Source organism: Colobus angolensis, unplaced genomic scaffold, assembly GCF_000951035.1.
Source record: "Colobus angolensis palliatus isolate OR3802 unplaced genomic scaffold, Cang.pa_1.0 Scaffold506, whole genome shotgun sequence".
Lineage (NCBI taxonomy): Eukaryota > Metazoa > Chordata > Mammalia > Primates > Cercopithecidae > Colobus > Colobus angolensis.
The window spans coordinates 306,841-327,860 of NW_012118555.1; the positions used below are offsets into that span (position 1 = coordinate 306,841).

The following is a 21,020-nucleotide window of genomic DNA, read 5'->3' on the forward strand; positions in this document are numbered from 1 at the left end:
ACTCTTCTCCTCCCTCGCCCATCCACTGCCCCGCTGCTGCCAGGCTGCTCCCCAGAGCCCAGCTGTGATGAGGACTGCTTCTCTGCTGTCTGCTGGATGGAATGGAAATGCTTCTGTCTGGTACTTCCACCCTCCACTGCCAATTCATTTGGCCTTCCCGTTGCCTGCTTCCCTGCACACAGCCGATGACCCCGATAAGCCGGGCTACTCACCCTTTCCCCAAATGTCCTGATTTTCCACCTCCTGCATGCTGTTTCCTCCTCCTGCTGCCCCAGGCCCCTCTGCCCACCTCACCTCAATTAAATCCCTCTGACTTGCCAAATGCCAACCCTGGCACAAATTGGTCCTGAGCACACAGAGCCTGGCTCTTGGTGCTCCTGTAATAGCTGGTTTACATCTTGGGGCGTGAGTCAGCTGCCACTTTAAAAATGTCTAAATTTCTCACAGTCTGATACCCTCAGCAGACAGGAAGACTATATCTCATTCCTGTAGGTTTTCCTGAGAGCACCAAGCCCAGCGCCTCCAGGCACTCAAGTGACATCTATAGAGCTAAATACTTCTGAACAAAGTTCTTCTAAATACAGGTTTGCTTCTGTGCGAGTAAACAACAGTCACTAACGTTAGAAAAAGAAAGAATCATCCTTTCAGGGATGCTCGCTGTTCACCCCAGTTTCTGGCAGACAGGCAGCCCATGCGCCAGGCACACTGGCAGACTGCCCACCACTGACCAGCAGGAGAGCCACCACGGAGCGTCCAGGGTCCCCAGCGCAGCTCCCCAAGCTCAGACCTGCTCCCTCATCTAAGGACGGGATGTTTGTTTGTGGAAATGCTCTGTGCCCCTTAGAGCCACAGAGCCAGTGAGTGACAAATCCTTGATTCACTCTTCCCCGGGAGCTGAAACTAGACTCCCTTCACAACCAGCCCCATCCTGCGACTCCCTGGGCAGCCTTACTTGGCTTTCTCTGCTCTCTGGGTTAGAGGGTGTTCTGCAGAAATGGGTAGCTTGACCAATGCGGCACTGTGATAAAACCTGCCTCCAATTTGCTCTCCCCTCTTCCTCACATAAGAAGGACTGTTCTACTCCAGAAAGGACATAACTGACATAGCACCAGGTCCGACGTCAAAAGAGCAAGGCTGGCGCAGGAAAAAGGAAAAGAGTTTCTATGCAAGCCCTGGGCATTCTTAAGAGACAGAAAAAATGTTTTCATTTCCTTTTTCTTTCTTTTTTTTGTGGTAGGGGAGGGTTCAGAGAGAGCTTCTAAGCTGATACAGTTCTTATCTTTAAACAAAGTACTCTGAAGTGGAAATCATTTTATCCTCCCTCCGAGCTCTCCTGAAGGATCTTCCTTGGCTCAGTCAGCCCACCTCCTGGCTGAACACCCACATACACACACACACACACACACACACACACGTACATATTGAGCAGATGTTCCAGTGCTAGTCCCAAATGGCAAGGAGAAAAGAAGACTCTAGGGCAGCAAAGGGGATCCAAAAGTGCATTCTATCAATGGCACCTTGGATCAAGCTTCTGCTTAGGTGCGGCACTTGTAAAGGTGAAGCAGGGCCCACAGGCAAAGGTGTTACACTCAGCCCTGCAGGACCAAAGCCCAACTGACCATGAAGCTGGGAGCCCAGGAGAGGCAGACATGCACACACACACACACCTACCCACACACATGCACGCACACAGAGACACAAGCACTCATGTACACACAAACAAAAACAGAGTAGATTTTATGTACAGTTAGGCCCCCTGACACTTCCCCTGAAATCCCTACGGCATAAGTCAATTTACCTAAAGGCATGAGGAGAAAAGTTTTCAGAAAAATCAACCAAATGAGACACCTCAGCCCAGCCGCCAGTGAGCCTGGGGCATTTCCAGGCGGACAGGCACCCATCAGTCAGCTGGAGCGGCCCTGCCCAGATGCCTTATGGCATGAGGCCAAGCTTCCCCAGAGCAGCCTAGGCAGAAGCCGGTGTGAGTCAGGGGAGTGCTGCCTGCCTCACTCTTTCCCTGAGAACCAAAATGGAACGAGCGAAAATCTCGAGTCTGGAGCTCACTGTGTGGAGAGGGGGCTGAGACCTCAAGGCCTAGTCCAGCTCTAGCCCAATACTCACCTGAAGTTGATGAGGCTGAGCTTGTTCCGCTCATATGCTCGAAGCAGAAGTAAAATCTTCTGATCTATAAGTCAAAGCAGGATCGGTTTAGAAAGATAACCCCTGACACTCTCCTGCTGCTCACACCACCCGCCCTCATACCCTCCCCTGCTCAAATGGCCTGGTCCTCCCATCTTCACCCTGCTCGCACCGCCTGCTCTCACTCCCTCCTCCTGCTCACATCCCCCTGGTCTCCATTCCCTATCTCTGCTCACATCCCCCTGGTCCTCATTCCCTATCTCTGCTCACACCTTCTGTCCTCACTCCCTACCCTGCTCATACCACCCCCATCCCGGCCCTCACTCTCTCCCTGTTTACACCCCCACCCTGGCCCTCACTCTCTCCCCCTGTTTATACCCCCACCCCGGCCCTCACACCCTCCCCCTGCTCACACCACCCAGCCCTCACACCCTCACCTAGGACACTGAGAGTGGCGCCATAGGCCCCGAGAAGCACTGCAAAATGGCTGCTCTCACAGACAGAGGGGCACATCTCCACCACTGTCAGCATCAGGTCCACCAGCGCTTCTGTAAGAAAACAACCCTGAAACACACGGCATGGTGGAGCAGACACACTGAATCCCAGCAGCGAAGAGAGCCTTCCAGGGAACACTGAAATGCTGGAAATCTCCTCCTCTGAATAATACTGGTGTTTGGACTGTCATCTAATCCCTTCCCCACTTATTTCTGTTATTATTATTTTCTTTTTTTGAGATGGGGTCATGCCATGTTGCCCAGGCTGGTCTTGAACTCCTTAGCTCAAGCCATCCTCCTTGGCGTCCCAAAGTGCTGGGATTAGAGGCATAAGCCACTGCGCCCAGACCCCCACTTATTTTTCAATTAAGATATCTCCACAATCACCTTTCTTCCTAGGCCTTCGACAAGGCTGAATTCAGTCCCTGCACACTCCCCCTCCCAAATGTTAAGCCAATACGGATTTTCAATCCAGGCGTGTTCTCCCCATGACTGTGCTACCAAAGCCTCTAGTCTGTCTACTCTTGCCTGAATTGAAGGGGGGAGCCTTTTTTAGTTTTTCTACTACCCATACCAGTGATGTGGCTAATGGCTGTCTTCGACTTATCAATAACAGTTTATTACAGTCCGGCCCTGTGGTGATTGCTAATACTTCCGGGTGTGAATTTTATGTCTAAAAGAGCGTGGTTTCAAGAGGGCGGGAACCCTCGGATTATCTTCTCTGACACCCGACCTGTGAGCACTAAAGTGAACAGTGACTGAATTAGGGATGGAGCCTAAACTTAGACTTTTGAAGTTCTTTACCACCGAACTGTCAAATGGGCAAGTTCTAACCATTTTCCCTTGATAAAAGTTTCAATCTTCCTGAGCAGAAATTTCATGCAACTAATCAATTTCTCTCAGGTTAGACATCCACACTTTTTTCCACACTTGACTTCCCCTCGATCCCAGATTTTAACATGAGCCCATGATATGGCGTTAAGATCTCAAATACAACTTCTGTACGCCAGTTACGGCCTTGAAAACAGGTGTGTGTTTGCTGTTTGACGACAAGTCAGGAGACATTTCTTGACCCTGGATTTGACAGAAATAAAACATTCCAAGACTGTCTTGGCAATGCTTCCCTAGCTCCGAGAGCCTGAGGGAGATGAGCTTCAGTGCAGCTGGTGTAAGGAAATCAGGAGATAAAATCTGGATCTGGAATGGAAGGGTTGGGGTGAGGGGTCACCTTTTACTTGGCTGTCTGGGCTCTCCTCTCCGTCAGACTTCAGTATAGTAGGCAGAAACAGCGAGTGCTGCATGAGCATCATGTGGACCACCGGGAGCTGGATGAGCTTCATGTGCACAGAGCTTCCTGGGCCATACAGGATCTGTATGGCAGTGAGGAGTGTCTTTAAAAATGTGCGGTCCTGGTACCGAAATCTACGAATGTCAAGAGTCAAGAGTCAAATGGAAAAGAGCTTTGCTAAAGGGAAAATTTATTTTATAGAAAACAATAAAAATTATTTTTCTCAGTATTTTATTTATTTATTTATTTTTTAGATGGAGTCCAATTCATTCTGTTGCCCAGGCTGGAATATAGTGGTGCAATCTCAGCTCACTGCAGCCTTTGCCTCCCAGGTGCAAGTGATTCTCCTGCCTCAGCCTCCAGAGTAGCTGGGATTAAAGGCATGCACCACCACGTCTGGTGAATTTTTGTATTTTTAGTAGAGACGGGATTTCACCATGTTGGCCAGGTTGGGCTTGAATTCCTGACCTCGGGTGATCCGCCCACCTTGGCCTCCCAAAGTGCAGGGATTACAGGTGTGAGCCACCGTGCCCGGCCATTTTCTCAGTATTTTATTAAGAAAATGTTCAAACAACACCAAGTTAAGAATTTTGCAGTGAATATCCTCTGCCCACCACCTAGGCTCTACCACTGACATGGCACTGCATGGCTCTATCACATCCTGTCTGTCCACTGACACAGGGAGCGCTTCTGAAAACAAGGGAGGGATGCAGTGCATTTATTTTTATGACTCAAACACCAAACGAACTTCCTGCTTAGCGGAAATGCCAGGAGGCATGATAACAGCTGTGCCTGAGAAAGAGGCAACTTAGTGCCTCCCAGGTCACCTTGTCCAGCCTCCCTCCTTCCTCACTCTCCTCTACTCAGAACTTCCATCAAATGGTTCAGAAGCCTTCTATGTCCTAAATCCCTTCAAAACCCACTAAGGAAAGGAAAGCAACATGACTATAATGGGAGAGAATGAGACAGAGGAAGAGAAAAAGAGAGGGAGGGAGCGAGAGATGTGATGTAAAGGGGAGAAGAGGGAGAACAGCCCAGACGTTTGTCAGTAGAGGACTGGCTAAGTAAACTGGAATATAATCAGAAGACCGAATATTCTACCGCAATAAAAATGAACGACTTAGATCTACAAGTTATCAACACGGGAAAATTAGAAACATGTCAGTGAACAAAAGGATGTATAAAGAATGATACATTAGCGTAAAATGTTAAACACGCTAAATAATATTGTTTAACAACATACTAACACTCAGTGTATGAAAATACAAAATAAGATATTGACAAGACAAAGCAGAACCTCAGAAGAGTATAGACCTTTGGTTAGAGAGGGATGAGGAAGAAGCAGGACAAACACAGAAGACTGTCAGTGTTTATTAAATGTGGGGACTACTATTATTCTCTGCACATTTCTGTATTTCTTTAAATAGTTCTTTTTAAAAGACCATTTCTCTCATCATCAGAAGCACCCTGTGTCAAGAGGCAAATCATTTAACTTCTCCAGCTTCTATCTCTAAAAACGAGGTGACATCTGCTCCACCACCTGGATTATGCTAATGACAAGCTATAAAAGAGGCTTTGCATGATGAACGACATTCACACCTTTACTGAAGGGCTCCAAGAAAATCAAATCAACTTACTTGAGTCCCGTCTTCACGAATTTCTGCCAATCACCAGGATCAACTTCATTAAGTGCACGCTATGAATAAAATAAGTAAGAAATACACATGAAACATCTCAATCTACAAAATACTAAAAGGTCCCGGCTGCAGAGCCTTCAGAAAGGGCATCTGCCTCCATGGCCTGATTCCTCCTCTGTAAAACCCATGATCAAAGGGTTGAAAAGAGGAATGCCGGTGTCCCCTCCTGCTCCGACCCTTGTGATTCGATCCAGCAGCTCCTCTGTTCCGGACTCTTTGTGCAACACTTTTTTTTTTTTTTTAATAGGATAGGATACAAATTTATTAATGTGCATGGGAAAAATCACTGAGCAGTTACTCTTGTTTGCACAATTCTCGATAAGCATGTGATAGCTCAAACTTACAGGGGCAGAGAGCAGAACCAAGATTAATCTTAAAACAAAAACTAAAATGCAGAATATGAAATTACACTTAGAGCCATTCAGTAAACACGAAACACAGTCATCCAAACAATCCACAAGAGCATGCAGGTTTGGGTTTGTTTTTTTTTTTAACTTAAAAAAATTGTTTGGTTATTTCTGCTAGTAGCGCTGAGGTTTTATCAGCATAATTGTGTTTATCAAACAGTCAAAGGAAATTTCCTGAGTAGTTCTATTTTTTTCCTTTGTCTATCATTTCAAATAGCACTAATAGATTTGTAATTAGCCTTTTATTAAATAGCCAATGAAAACCACTGGTGTGACATCTTTACCCAGCCTCCAGGACACAGGGTTGGATGACATGAAGAGGTCTGTGGAACTGGAGGATCAATGTGGCTCCAGAGAGACCAGCTAAAGGCCGTGCGTGTGCAGGCTGCTGCCTCCCACCAGGCTGGCTGTGTAGTAGAGGCCACAGTTCCAGAAATCACAAGGAGATACAAGGAGATCCTGGACCCATCAGCTGAGGCCTATCTCACACTTGTTACTTTTTTTTTTTTTTTTTTTTTTTAAAGAGATTGGGTCTTGCTAGGTTGCCAAGGCTGGAGTGCAATGGTGCAACAGCTATTCATAGGCGCAATCCCACTACTGATCAGCACAGGAGTTTTGACCTGTTCTGTTTCCAACCTAAGCCAGTTCACTTCTCCTTAGGCAACCTGGTGGTCTCCTGCTCCAGAAGGTCACCATACTGATGCCAAACTTAGTGTGGAAACCCGATGGGTATAGCCCAGAACCTATGGGCTCAAGCGATCATCCTGCCTCAGCCTCCAGAGCAGCTGGAACTACAGGCACGCGCCACCATGCCTGTCTCATCACATTTTTAAATACATGTTCTCTTTCCCGCAGCATTTCCTACAGCTGGACAAAATTGGCCAAGTGTGCAAACATGAACAACGCAAAGATGTTTATCACAGCATCTTTTATCATAATAAAAAAACTGGAAAACCACCCACAGGTCCAGTATTATACAGCTGCATGATACATGATGGTACATCTACCCATCTACCACTGACCAACAAAGTCACAGCAGGTCCACAGTCACCAGGTGGGAAAAAAAAATCTCTAAATATGGTATTATGTTAAAAACAAACAAAAGAGCAGGCTACACACAGCATGCATAATATCCCAATATATAAAATTATACATAATTTTATCACATACATGCAGATATATAACAAGGTCTCTAGAGGGAAATTCACCAAATTTATAATGAGATGGACTCTGGGTAGTGGGAGTTTTTTTTTTCTTCTTCTGTATTTTTTGCAGTGTTAATACTTGCAATGAGTATGTCTTTTAACCTTATGATCACAAAAACCAGTAATTCCAAACTGCATGCGTGATAGAGGAGGGTGGATATCATACAGTGGAATTCTACTCAGCAACAAAAAGTAAGAAACTATTCATTCCCACTACATGGATGAATCTGGAAAGCATCACTGAACTGAAAGAAGTGAAATGCACCACAGTTGACACACTGCATGATTACACTGCACAGTTCCAAGTCTACAAAGGTCTCAAACAGGCAAAACAACCTCAGGGTGACAGAAATCAAAAGAGTGGTTGCTTTGGAGGGAAGCGGATTTTGAGAAGATGCACAAGAAACTTTCTGGGAGACGAGAATCTTCTTGGATAGGAATGTAGGGTACACAGATATATGAAGTACACATATTTCTGGATACTTCAAAATATGTAAACTTACCTCAATTAAAAGAAAAGGAGGCAAGGAGGGAGGCAATCCCCTAAAAGAGCCCAGTCTGTCATTCCATCATCAAGCCACCCACAGAGTGGAGAGGAATAATGGCCAAATATCTCTAAATTTTGTGAAAACTATAAACCCACAGAACATGAAGCTCACTGAACCCAAAGTACAAGAAACTTGAATAAAACTACCCTGAAGTATATCATTATCAAACTGCTTTAAACCATGCAAAAAAAAAAAAAAAAAAATCCTAAAATCAGTCAGAGAAAAAAGACACAACACACAGAGAAACAAAGGCAAGAAAGGCAGATTTCTTACTGGAAGCAAAGCAGGCCAGAAGACAGAAAAGCAACAAGTTTGAAATACTTAAATGAGGAAAAAACTATTAACCTAGAATTTTATACCCAGTGAAACTTCCCAGCTTGTTTTATGAGGCCAGCATTACCTAATCCTTAAAACCAAAGACACTGCAGGAAAATAAAATTACAAACATCCCTCATGCACACAGATGCAAAAATTCTTAACAAAATATTAGCAAATCATATAATATATAAAAATAAAACATCAAAATCAAGCAGGCTTATCCCAGGAATGCAAGGTTGGTTTAACATTCAAAAATTTGTTAATGTAATTCATCTTATCAGTAGACTAATCAAAAAACAAGACATTATATAACATCTCTAGATGGAAAAAAGGATTTGACAAAATCCAACATCCATTCCTGATAAAAGATGGTTCGTCAATTCTGGGGTTATCTGGTATCTGCCACTCTGCCGCAGACACAGCCCCTCTCATTTCCTGTGGGGCCATATTCATGCCACCTGGCTTGAAATGCATCTATAGCTTGGTTTATCTAGCATACTCTTTCCCACAGAAATTTAATCTGGATCTCTAAGAAAAGACACTTACCAACAACACGTTTAATCTAAGCAGCATTTGCTTCTCCTGATCCTGAGTATTATCATCATCTTGCTGGCCACCATTGAAAGACACGATCAGCCACTTCACACAGGACTCCAAAAGGGTCCTTCTCCAGGCACATAGCTCTTCTGCTGACCCTTCCAGAGCTGCTGAAATGGAGTCAGCCACGATCCACCTGCAGCAGGGGATGAGAGTCAGAGACAGAGAGCAGGCTTAAATCCTTCTGACTTTACATATAATCCAGCATCACAAAGAGCCATATGGGATAGATGCTGAGTCCTGCTCCCCACACTACCCACTCACAGGAATCACAGGCTTCCCTAGACTCTTACTCAAATGCCAAAGATATACCAGAATTTTTACAAGCAAAGGAAATACTATTAGTACACTAGGAAAAGGATACATATATCCAGACTTTGTCTAAATCAGGGTTTCTCAACCTCAGTGCTACTGACATTATGGGACAGATAACTCTACCCTTTAGAAGCCAGAAGCAACACCCCCTCATCCTAGTTGTGACAATAAAAGATGTCAGACACTGTCAATTGTCCCCTGGGAAAAAATCACCCCCAGCTGAGATACACGGCTCTCAGGGAACCCAACCCAGCCATCCACTTATGAAGATGTACAAGCTCTAGGCAGGATGCCTGGAAGTAAAGTTCTCGTAGGAACTGCCTGATCAGCACAACAGTAATGCAGCAGTTTTTCAATGACTTACTCCATGAATTTAAAAAACAGAAAAGTGAAGCCGAGAGGAGAACATCCCGCGACCAATCTGAGCCTTCATACCTCTTGTGACTGCTTGGGGTGTGAAGCAAGCTGGGCAGGCGGTCCATGAGGACACTGAGATCCTTGGCTCGTGCAAACGGGACCAGCTGTGCCAGGATCTCCTGGTATGGCCCAGGCGCTGGGGGACTGTCAGTGCTAAGAAGCCTGTTCTGTAGCTGCCTCCACAGGGTTTTCCTCAAGACACGAATGACAGCGGAGGACACTAGGGCAGAGATACCAAGGAGAAGTCATCACACCCAATGGTGGGCTGGAGCCAGTTTGGACCAGCTCATAGGAACTGGCTGCTGTATTTTAGGTATCCTGTGACCCTGGCGATGCCACACTGATGGCTTGAAATTGGCCACGGCAGGAGTACTGACACCATGGAAACAGGCACACCTGTCTCCTTCAAGGGTCCTCTCCTATCTCATCAGTCAACACTCTTGCTGGATACTCTTCAATCCAGGCGGCCCTGGCTATAGCCGCTATTTCTAAGTTCATGATAAGACCATGAGTGCCAAGGTTCTCAGTTCACATGGGATTCATTCTTCAAAGCCAGGTAACAGGGAGGGTAGCTGTTATGGTTTGGATGTCTGTCCCCTCCAAATCTCATGATGAAACGTGATCCCCAGTGTTGGAGGTGGGGTCTAATGAGACGTGTTTGGGTCATGGAGGCAGGTCCCTCACGAATGGCTTGGTGCAGTCCTTGTGGTAGAGTGAATGAGTTCTGGCTCACCCTATTAGTTCCTGGAGTGCCAGGTGTTAAAAAGAGCCTGCCACCTCCCGTGCCTCTTGCTTCCCCTCTGGCCATGTGATCTCTGCAGAGCTGGCTCTGCTTTTTCTTCCACCATGAGTGGAAGCAGCCTGAGGCCCTCACAAGATGCAGATGCTAGCTCCATGCTTCCTGGACAGCCTGCAGAAGTATGGGCCAAATAACCCTCTTTTCTTTATGAATTACTCAGCCTCAGGTATTCCATTATATCAATGTTAAATGGACTAAGTGCCCAAGGACAGGTATGTCAAGCACCACTGACTAGAAGAACCCTAGTTGCAGGGCGCTGTCTTACTTTTTAAAACCTCTGCCATCAATGATATGGAGTTACGTGAAACAGAGGCAAAGTGGTGAGTAAAAATCATCCATACATTCAACAAAAGGGAATTATGTTAAATTTGGGGTAATCAAAAAGTGCCTCAGCTCTGAAACCCAGTGAGTGGAGACAGAAGAGAGAGTTGAACCCAGGCTGCCTCGACTCAACATCAATTCACCAACATCTTTGCAGAGGGCGGGGAACCCTGGGACATGGGATGGATTGGCGCCCAAGAACTCCGTCAGTGTAAAAGGACAGTCCTAAATAGCCCCAGCTACTGCACCCAACTCCGCCAGCTTCATGTGGGGGAACTCAGACCTGATGGGGCACAAGGGGCTGTGCCTCAGGCCACAAAGTACGGAGACTGAAGGGAGACAGGGTACAGAGGAGAATTACTCCATCTTTCTCCATCTTCAGAGTTTTATCGGACACTGGAAACTAACCCACATCCCAGAAACTGAATTTCTAGGGTTTAAAAATGGCCATGCAGTTCACCTTCTTAGCCCAAGCAACTTAAGACTCCCAGCTGCCCAAAGCTAGCCTTTCCCTTACCTCCTGCTGGGCGTGTGAAGTGGCTCTGCATCCTGCACTGGAGGTACACATGGATGAGGGGGAGGAAGTCGTCCAGGTCCCCCTGGAGGCCGAGTCCTGGGCCAGCCTGCAGGCACCACTGCTCGAACCATAGCAGGTGGGTGCAGCTCTCCTGCAGGAGCAGGGCAGCGATGCTGAGGGCCGCCTGCGTGCGCCGGGCCAGGCAGTAGTCAAGCAGATCAGCCCCGACCGCGGGGGCCAGCACGGGCTCTCTCTGCAGAGTGTGGAGGAGCACTGTGTCCAGCTCGTCCACTGCCAGCGCGGGCAGCAGAGCCCCCAGGCCTCTCACAGACTCGGAGGACCACAGGAGCTCACCACTCTGCAGCTGATTCTGGGGGCTGCAGGTCAGCAGCTGCACCAGGGTCTTCCCAAGAGCATTCAGGTGTCTTTCTTTCCCAGGGGATTTCGTGGGTTGCTGGGTCACCAGGTGGGTCTCAGGCAGGCTCAGCAGGGCCAGTGTGACCTCACGGAGCTGGGCACCCTCCATGTATGGATGCAGCTCCTGCAGGGCCTCCAGCTGCGGTGGTGTCTTTGGTGGTGATGTGGCCGGGCCCTCCCTCCTGCTCTGAAGTTCCTTCAGCACACTCTGGGTGATGGCCTCTAAGTACCTGGCCAGAAGGCCCAGCTGCCCAATGTTCCGGAGGATCGGGGCACTCGCTGCCAGCAGCTGGAGGACCCCTGCACTAAAGTGGGTGGCCAGGAGCTTCACAAGGACAGGGCTGAGCGAGTGCGGAGGGAGGGCCTGCTGCTCCAGGGCCAGGAACCAGCCCTCCAGGGTGGGGTGCCTGAGGACAGCCACGAGCACCTCCTCCAGCGTCTGAAAGGCAGTGACGAGGCACAGACGTCACACAAGGCCCAGGGCTAAGAGGGGACAGTAGCTGTCACACAAGTATTCACTGTTGTTAACGGGAGAGAGAGCAGAGGCCCCTGTCCTAACCCATTCCATCCTCAAGCCCGCATTTCCATGCCCCCTCGGGGTGCCCATGGCATCCTAGCCAAGCCCAGCCAGCGCTGTCATCCAGTTGTACCACAATCACCTGAGGCACTCCACCTGCACCGGAAGGACTGGACTGTGACCTGGCTGGTGCCCCACCCACATTTGTGAGCATGTGTCTGAAGAATCCAGCCTGGGTGAATTTCCAGCATGGGAAAAGGGCTCTCTACAGTCACTCAGTGTGGGGGGCGGGCCGTGGAGAAACACCACCACGTGAGTAAGAGCAATCAGCTGCTGGCTTCTCCTCAGTGGCCTTGCCCTCCTAAATAAATCTGGTTGAGGGACAGGGGTGTCTACTTACAGCTGGGGTGATGTCAGTTTAGATGAGACCATGTGTCTGGGAAAAGTGGGTTGGAATTAAACCACCGTGTCTACGATCCTGAATTGAAAGTAATCCTGTCTCCACTGTCAGGAGGAGACTGGGCCTCGAGTGACCCCACAAAACCCCCAAACTAGTTCTGACCTGGCCAACTGAGTAAACATTGAGCAGAATGCAGGTGAGCATCCTTGCTGGATTAGAGAATAATTTCATTCAATTGTTCCACACAGCCCTGCTGAACCGACTCCTCACCAACGACACTCCACCAGTTCCCAGAGACAGAAAGAAATTTTCTTCCCTTATTTATTCTCAGGGAAGGAAAGAGGAGCCTATCATAGTCTCCACTCAAGCTTTACCAGTTAAAAACAGCAAAGCACGATTACATATTGAGAATGCTTTGCCTCACGCTGACTGGCTAACAGGTGGTCCCTCACAAGCAAATACCTCCCAGAAAGACAACTCGGAAGTCAAAGGAAAAAAGTGTATATTTCAATTAGATTGTGAAACAAGGAACATATCTGCCTCCTGAACCTGGTAAAACAGGTTACATGGCAAACTGTGAGAGAAATAGTCATCCTGGCCCCAATTAAACAGTCTGCTCCCCAAAACTCCCAACAGGACAGAACGGCTGCTGCTTCTCGGAGCGGTCTATTTCCTGTGAAGAGCAGTACCTGCTGCCCACCTTTCACTCAACACAAGCTGCAGCTATTCACACTGTTTCTCAGCAGGCTCACCTCACATAGTGTGAGAGAAAGCTGTCTGCAGGGAGGGTGATGGTGCACAGAAAAGCAACTGGAAACAGAAATGCCCAAATTAAATCGCACACTGGGCGGGTGCTAGGAAGTTTTTATGATCTCTGCTGTAGTTTCTACATTTCCCGATTTTCCCACAATGGACCCATGTTTGTTTTTAATCAGAAGTGAAGAGAAAGCCATTACCCATGACTCTGAGAACAGGCTAACAAGCGACCTGTGGGAGTACCTGATCATTGGCCAACTCCAGTGAGGCCACAGACTCCATGTCGAGGAAGAGGTCGGCTTCGGCCCGGGCGGCCTCACATCTCTGCTGGTTCTGGGCATCCAGCTGCTCACAGTGGACAACCAGGCGCCTGAGGAGATCCAGGAAGAGCTGCAGGAGGGGCGGGCCCACGCTTCTGCCCAGCTGTGAGAACAAGAGCACGAGCCTCAGCAGGGAAAAGAAGGGCTCACAGCCACCAGGCAGTGACTTCCAGAGCCTGTGTTTTCACAACAGGAGACTCGGGAGGCAGGCTGAGATGGCAACTCCTCCCAGAGTGTGTGAGACACCATCAACGCAATGCCATTTCTCAAATAAGAGATGTGTCTTCCTACGCCCTGGTGAAACACAAAGGTGTCCCTAAACTGAAAGGGACAGGCCCACCTCAAAACTTAAAAATCCCTTGAACCACATCAGGAACAGAAATTCATCAGCCAGCTACTAAACAAATAAACTTAAGAGGGAGGGCTGGGTCAGGCACAGTGGCTCACACCTGTAATCCCAGCACTTCGGGAGGCTGAGGCAGGCAGATCCACCTGAGGTCAGGAGTTCAGGACCAGCCTCGCCAGCATGGCAAAACCCCGTCTCTACTAACAATGCAAAATTTAGCCGGGCATGGTGGTGCATGCCTGTTATCCCAGCTACTAGGGAAGAGAATAGCTTGAACCTGGGAGGCAGAGGTTGCAGTGAGCCAAGATCCTGCCATTGCATGCCATCCTGGGCAACAAGAGCGAAACTCCGTCTCAGGAAAAAAAAAAAAAAAGAAAGAAAGAGGGAGGGCTGGGTGCAGTGGCTCATGCCTGCAATCCCAGCACTGTGGGAGGTTGAGGCAGGCAGATCACTTTGAACCCAGGAGTTTGAGACTAGCCTGACCAACATGGCGAGAACGCATCTCTTCAAAAAACACAAAAATTAGCTGGGAATGGTGGTGTATGCCTATAGTCCCAGCTGAGAGAGGCTGGGACTATAGGCTGAGAGGTCGAGGCTGTAGTGAGCTATGACACACCACTGCACTCCAGGCTTGGTGACAAAAAAACGAAGGCCCAGCAGGACCACCAACGCAGTCTACCATAGGAAGGGCTCTGTCTTGACCAGAGCTGCCCTGAAAACAAAGTCAGGCTGACCTGACTCCCATCTGCAGGGACATGCCGAGTTTGAGGGACATGAAGAGTTTGCAGCTGAGGTCTGGACAGAACAGCACTTAAACTGCCTCTGCAGTGAGTTCCAGAGAGCAAGAGTGCGCTGAGCTGTGGGCCCGACTCAGAGAAGGCTGAGCTCTCTGGTGGCAGAGCTCTGGAGCATGCGGAGGATGGGGCAACGCTGACCTGGCCGAAGTTCTCCACGGTGCTCCGCAGGTAGAGCAGCACCTGCTTGGCTGCGCGCAGGACCTGTTGCATGGGGAGATGTGGCATGCTGGCCTGCAGCTGCGCCTGGATGTGCTTGTCCCGAAGCAACTGGCTCTCGTAGGCTGCCTGCAGCAGGGCTGTGAAGGAGGAGGCCGAGGGAAGGGCAGGGGGCAAGGGGCTACCCTGTGCCTGCAGCAGCTGAGGGAGACAGCAAAAGGCCGGGGAAGAGAAAGACACATCACCATGGATGAAAACAGTCATAGGCATGGGTAACATACAACAAACGGACGTTTCACAAAGAAGCTCGTGCTGGGACAGGACCAACAAACACGGGATCGCATGGCGTTTTCCTTCAGTAGAGTAAGTTCTGGTACCATGTCATGCATACTTTCCTAGAGCACTTCCGCTGACCACACGTGAAGGCCCAAATCATGCTGGATCTACACCCCTTGGAGAATAAGGCAGGAGCCTGTCCCACAGGCAGGAGCCACGTGTGACAGAGGCCGGATGTGAATCACAAGAATCACTAGAAAGGGGGAAATCAGCCTACAGAGGAGCCCGCTCTGCAAGTGGCCTTTGGAAGACCTTCCCCAGGAGCTGCAGGTTGAATATGTTGTTAGAAGGAAAGAAGATGGGCAGAACACAGAAATTTCTGGAGCCCTTCTGCCTCAGACTGAAATTATTCATTTCTTCTAACGTAACTACCAAGCTGCCTCCTTTATTTACTCCATGTGGCTTATGCTGTATAACTCCATTTGACTTCCTTAGGCTAATACAACCCAAGGCTGTAACATGCCCTGAAACTCGGTGGTTGCCAGTGTTCCCCAGGCCTGCAGCAGCATCAGGAGAATACATGAGAAATGCAAATTCTCAGGCTCCACCCAGACCTGCCGGGCCACTGCGCGGCTGGAGTCCAGCAGTCAAGTTTGAATAGGCCCTCTGGGGCGTTCCGACACACCCTGGAGGGTGAGAACCACTGCTGAGTCTTATTCCACAGAAGGTGGACACCCACTCCGAGCATCCATGAGGGGCAGGACAGAACCTCTCCGAGCATCCATGAGGGGCAGGACAGAACCTCTCCGAGCATCCATGAGGGGCAGGACAGAACCTCTCCGAGCATCCATGAAGGGCAGGACAGAACCTCTCCGAGCATCCATGAGGGGTAGGACGGAACCTCTAATACCTCCACATAAAGCTGCTGTCTGGCTATCACTGTGGCCTACGTGTGGGGGAAGGTGGCAACAATGTGGGCGAGGGCTCTGGAGCCAGACTGCCTGGGCCGAATCCTGACTCCGCCACTGACTGGTGTTGGAACCGCTCTGTGCCTCAGTTTCCCTATGTGCATAAAGGACGGAGAGAGTCCCGGCCTACTTCTCAGAGTTTCAGTGAGGATTAAACGGCCAGAAATACATGTAGTACATTTAGTACAGGGCCGGGTATGCCTCCAAAAAACACCCAGAAAACAGGCAATCGTTGTTGGCTATTGCTACCAATATCACAAGACAAGGAGGGTCTAAGCTGTCTGCTTTTCCGAACACAGCGAAAATGAAATGAATGCACAAAAATGCATACCACAGATTTCGTGCCCCGCACAGCACTGTAAATACTCTGCATTGGAGCCAGAACCCCATCACGAGAACGCAGTCCCCAGCAAAAGAAAATACACTTTTTCCTTTCCTTCCCCAGCTTCAGCAGAAGAGACCCTGCTGGAGGCCTTGAGGGGCCACGTGTGACAGCCGAGTACAGTCTGTCTAGGGCCATGCTAAGGTCCACAGAGGAGAGCCAGGAGACAAGCATGCACAGATAACAAGGTAAGGAAAAAAAGGGAAAGGCAACACTCCTGCCCCAGGCTGAACGAGGAATTAACCTATTATCATTATCAGGGAGCCAGTGGGAAATTTAATTTGGCTGCATCACTGAGTCTTGTGTGTTCAGTTATGTTAGCTGAGCACCAGGGATACTACTTAGCTTCCTCTCTTATGCAGGGGACTTTAGGGTAAGAAATTTCACCCTGCAGGCTGTCTGGCTATCCAATTACACAGCTGTGGCCCAGCCAGCCGTGACCCCGGGAAGAGCCCTGCACAGGAGCAGTGACCACAGCTGTGGCTGCAGCTCACCCAGGCCTCTCGGGCTTGCTCTGGGATCCAGAGGCTGTAGTATCTGTTAAACCGGGAGAGCTGGTGGCAGCAAGGCACTGGGCATGGAGGCTCAAGCTTGTCATACGCCTGGAGCAGGAGACACAGAGCCAGGGGGTCCCTCTGGGTGTGGAGGAGGTCAGTCAGCACCGCCGTCAGATACGTCACAACGTTTTCCGCTGCAAAGGAACGAGATGCATGTGGGAAGGGGCTGGCTGGGCCCACCCTTCTGTGACCTACCAACACCACCTTCTTCCACACACGCAAGACCCTGAGATATTCATGCAACTCCACGAGGGGACATACAACCGCAGGAAGGAGGTGCTACTACTGGAGACTGTACTAGGCTCTGGTTTTTTAAACATATAGAGCAAAGTCAGACATTCGCTCCCTTTTGCCTGGCCTCTTACACGCCTGGGTCTTCACTCACTGGGAAGGAGGCCCAGCAGTGAAGACCCAGGCATGTAAGCGGCCAGGCAAAAGCCATCTGGGACCAGACTTGCTAGGTGCTCAGCGATCCGTTTACTCTGCCTCGGCACACAAGTCTCTCGTGTGAAGGCTGGGACCACATGCCTGGTGAGTCACTTCCAGGCCATAACACCCTTTGCTTGACTGTCCACCCTCACTTCCCTTTCCATGGTGATCCTGGAAGCCACAAATTGAGATGGCATAGCTACAAAATGGGAGCAGCCTGAATCCCTGTCCAACTTCCTGGAGGACAGCCAACCAGAAGAGCCACCTGGCCTGTACTAGACCATAGCAAGGTCTAGAAACAGACTCTTATGTACTAAAACTACTGACAAGTCAGCGCTTATTTGTTACTGCAGCAAAGCCTGAGTTCTCCCGACCAATCACACTACCATCATCTGTGAGCGCTTCCTTGGGTCTAAGTTGCCTGGAAAACAAGTATGAAGGATTCATCCTTTGCATCAGCATATCAAGAATAAATATTGACAAAAAAACACCACTGTTACAGAGGCTGTCTGGGCAGCCAGGCAAACACATTATTTCAGACGCATGCTCAAATGACCAATTTCCTAAAAGCCTAGCCAGCCCCAAGATCCCCACCCCTGTGCTCCTAGCTCTGCTGGCTGGGTAGCTATCACCCTGGAGATTCTGACCTCTTGTTGCCCTGGATTCTCAGCAACTGATCCCACAGCCCCCGGAATCCCACCTCCCACCCCGCACAGACCAGCCGGCCAGATGCAGCCAGAACATCCTGACTATACACAGGTACCTGCTTCACCACCTGTCCCAAGGAGCAACTTATTCCTCGCTTCCAGGGCCGCAGGGACCACAGCACTGAATGGGAACGTGAGCAGGATCATGTCTTCATTTAATGTGAACCCTATTTCCTCATCCAAGCCTTCACTGCCCTCCACCAGGACATCCACCATGTCGAGAACATCTGAGACAGAAAGAGGAGAATCCAGATGATGTGACAGCCGCTGAAGGGCTTCACTGCAAATACCCACAGGGAGGCAGGAGCAGAATCCATGCAAAAAGAAAAAAGCCACATTCTTCTTGGGGGAGCATTTAATACAGTTTGACCCTGAACAGACAAGACATTGCCTATGAAATCTTTCATATCTTTGTCTGATAAAATGCAGGATATTCAGCTGAGGTGATAAAAGATTGAAGTTTCCTCAAGTGACACAAGAAGCCCAGGAACTTTAACCCAGATATTCAGGCAAACAAGCCAAAATCTGAGAGGCAAAATAGTGTGAGGGTTAAAGCACAGGCCAGAGCCAGAGTGCCTGGGTTCAAATCCTGACTTTGCTATGTAGTAGCTGTATGAGCTTGAGCAAGTTATTATACTAAACCTCTCTGTGCCCCAGCTGTCTGATCTCTATATAAAATGAGGAGAATAATAATATCCTTTTCTCTTGGGGTTGCTTATGAGATTTTCATGAGTTAGGACTTATAAAGAGCTTAAAACTCTACCTGGCACACAGTAAATACTACACAAATAAAACAGCAAGTGTTTCCTATTACATGAGCACATAAGGAGACTTCATTTCCAAAACAGGCTGGTCTCTGCTGCAAAGGGACTGTGTGCACTTGGCCTAGGGCATCAGTGCAGTTCTTGTTCTCAATCTCTTAACATGTCACTATGGCTGGGTCTTCAGACCTCTGAGCAGCACAGAACAGAATGGAACATACCGTCAACGTGGGGGATAGAGTGGAACATACAGTCAACGTAGGGGATAGAGTGCAACATACCGTCTATGTCAGGGATAGAGTAGAACATACCGTCAATGTGGGAGATGGGAATGCTCATGTCATCGGCTTCTTGCTTCATCATAGTGGCCTGCAGCGTGCTTGCTTCCTGGACAAAGTCAGATGCTTTGTCTGTGTATGAATAGGGATTCGCCACCAATGTCAATAAAATCTGGGCATTAAAGAGCCAAGTAGAAAGCATTCAGATGGTCACAGGTAAATGAAAAAGCCAAAAAATGTCACTGCTCAAAATCAAGGGAAGTGACATAATATGTTCAATCCTTGATTAGAACAATTTTCCTATGAAGTTGGGTCTAAACTTTTTGTTGTGGAATTAAAAAAAAAAATCTCCTTTTAGTATAGCACTGCTTTTAATATCACTTTTGGTATGCCCCTATTCCCCTATGCAAAAACAAATTTCCAAAAGGAAATGAAACAGCATGCTGTAATATATACCTATTTTACAGATTCTAAAACTAAGATTCTGAAGTCTCAGCAAGAATAAGGAAGTCAGTCAGGCCAAGAAGCCTTTTGGTGCTGGTGCATCAAAAATGCCTCGATTACGCTAAGAAGTTAATATAATTATTTCTGAGCATGTTCCTTTATGTGGGAAATATGCGCTTACGCGTTCCAGAAACTGAATCACAGTCTCTTTGTTCTCTTCCACGGTGTTCTCCAAATGCTCCAGCCAAAGCTCCAGCTCCTTCCAGGTGTGCTCAAACACCCCCGTGTCCTGCAGAATCTGCCAGGAAGTAGGCACCAGTGAAAAAGTCAGAACAGAACCCACTTTCTTTTATTTATTTATTTATTTTTTTGAGACGGAGTCTCACTCTGTCGCCCAGGTTGGAGTACAGTGGCACGATCTCAGCTCACTGCAACCTCCGCTTCCCAGGTTCAAGCGACTCTCCTGCTCAGCCTCCCGAGTAGCTGGGATTTCAGGCATGCGCCAACACATCCAGCTAATTTTTGTAACTTTTTAGCAGAGACAAAGTTTCACCAAGTTGGCCAGGTTGGTCTCAAACTCCTAGCTTCAAGTGATCTGCCTACCTCGGCCTCCCAAAGTGTTGGGATTATAGGCATGAGCCACCACATCCAGCCTACAGGACCCACTTTCTGTGGGAGGTCAAGCAGTTTCATTGTGCTCCAGCACCACATGCCCAAGGAGCATGCAGGGGGTGAAAGTTTCATCCCATTTTTCTCTGAAAGTTAGTCTTTCAAAATAATATCCCCATCGTTGAGGGAAACAAAGAAATCATTCTACGCTCTCTCAAAGACAATATAATCTGGCCAGGCCTAGTGGCTCATGCATGTAATCTCAGCACTTCAGGAGGTTGAGGTGTGAGAACTGCTTGAGCCCAGGAGCTTGAGATAAGCACAGGCAACATAGTTGAGACTGTCTCTACAGAAAATAGTAATTAAAAAACGAGCCGGGTTAGTGGTGGTACGCACATGTGGCCCTAGCTACTCAGGAGGCTGAGATGGGAGGATCACTTGAGCCCAGAAGCTCAAGATGGCAGTGAACCGTGATTGTACCAGTGCACTGCAGTCTGGGCGACACAGCGAGAGCCTGTCTCAAACAAACAAAAAAGACAATATGATCCCTTCTCTCATGGCTGCTTATCCTTTATCCTCATTTCCTAAATAAAAAGAAGGGAAAAAATTTGGCTGCTACTTAGGAGCCAAAGACCTCTGGATTTTCACAAAGACCCAGGTAAATGTGTAAACCTTGACCCCTCACAGCTACTCAACCCTCAGCCTGTATGAAATTCTCCAAGGTCACGAGCCAGTCACATCGTATCACTTTAACGTGGATCTCAAGACTCAGACCTCAAGACTCACTATTTCCAACAGAAGAGAAGCTGGTATGAGGCAGGACTTGAATGTGCAGAAG

The 21,020-nt window shown here is 48.5% G+C and overlaps 1 protein-coding gene across 1 annotated transcript in view; it reads right to left on the reverse strand.

Moving 5' to 3' along the window:
• Positions 1-21,020, reverse strand: part of URB1 (URB1 ribosome biogenesis 1 homolog (S. cerevisiae)) — a 78,768-nt gene that overhangs the window by 22,033 nt on the left and 35,715 nt on the right. The window contains exons 16-28 of the mRNA XM_011960128.1: positions 19,755-19,871; positions 19,163-19,301; positions 18,147-18,317; positions 16,892-17,088; positions 14,754-14,972; positions 13,396-13,575; positions 11,063-11,918; positions 9,444-9,645; positions 8,643-8,829; positions 5,559-5,617; positions 3,862-4,055; positions 2,577-2,687; positions 2,122-2,185 (exon numbers count right to left, since the gene is read on the reverse strand). Coding sequence (XP_011815518.1) covers positions 2,122-2,185; positions 2,577-2,687; positions 3,862-4,055; positions 5,559-5,617; positions 8,643-8,829; positions 9,444-9,645; positions 11,063-11,918; positions 13,396-13,575; positions 14,754-14,972; positions 16,892-17,088; positions 18,147-18,317; positions 19,163-19,301; positions 19,755-19,871 — 2,696 coding nt within the window. The remainder of the gene's footprint in view (positions 1-2,121; positions 2,186-2,576; positions 2,688-3,861; positions 4,056-5,558; positions 5,618-8,642; positions 8,830-9,443; positions 9,646-11,062; positions 11,919-13,395; positions 13,576-14,753; positions 14,973-16,891; positions 17,089-18,146; positions 18,318-19,162; positions 19,302-19,754; positions 19,872-21,020) is intronic.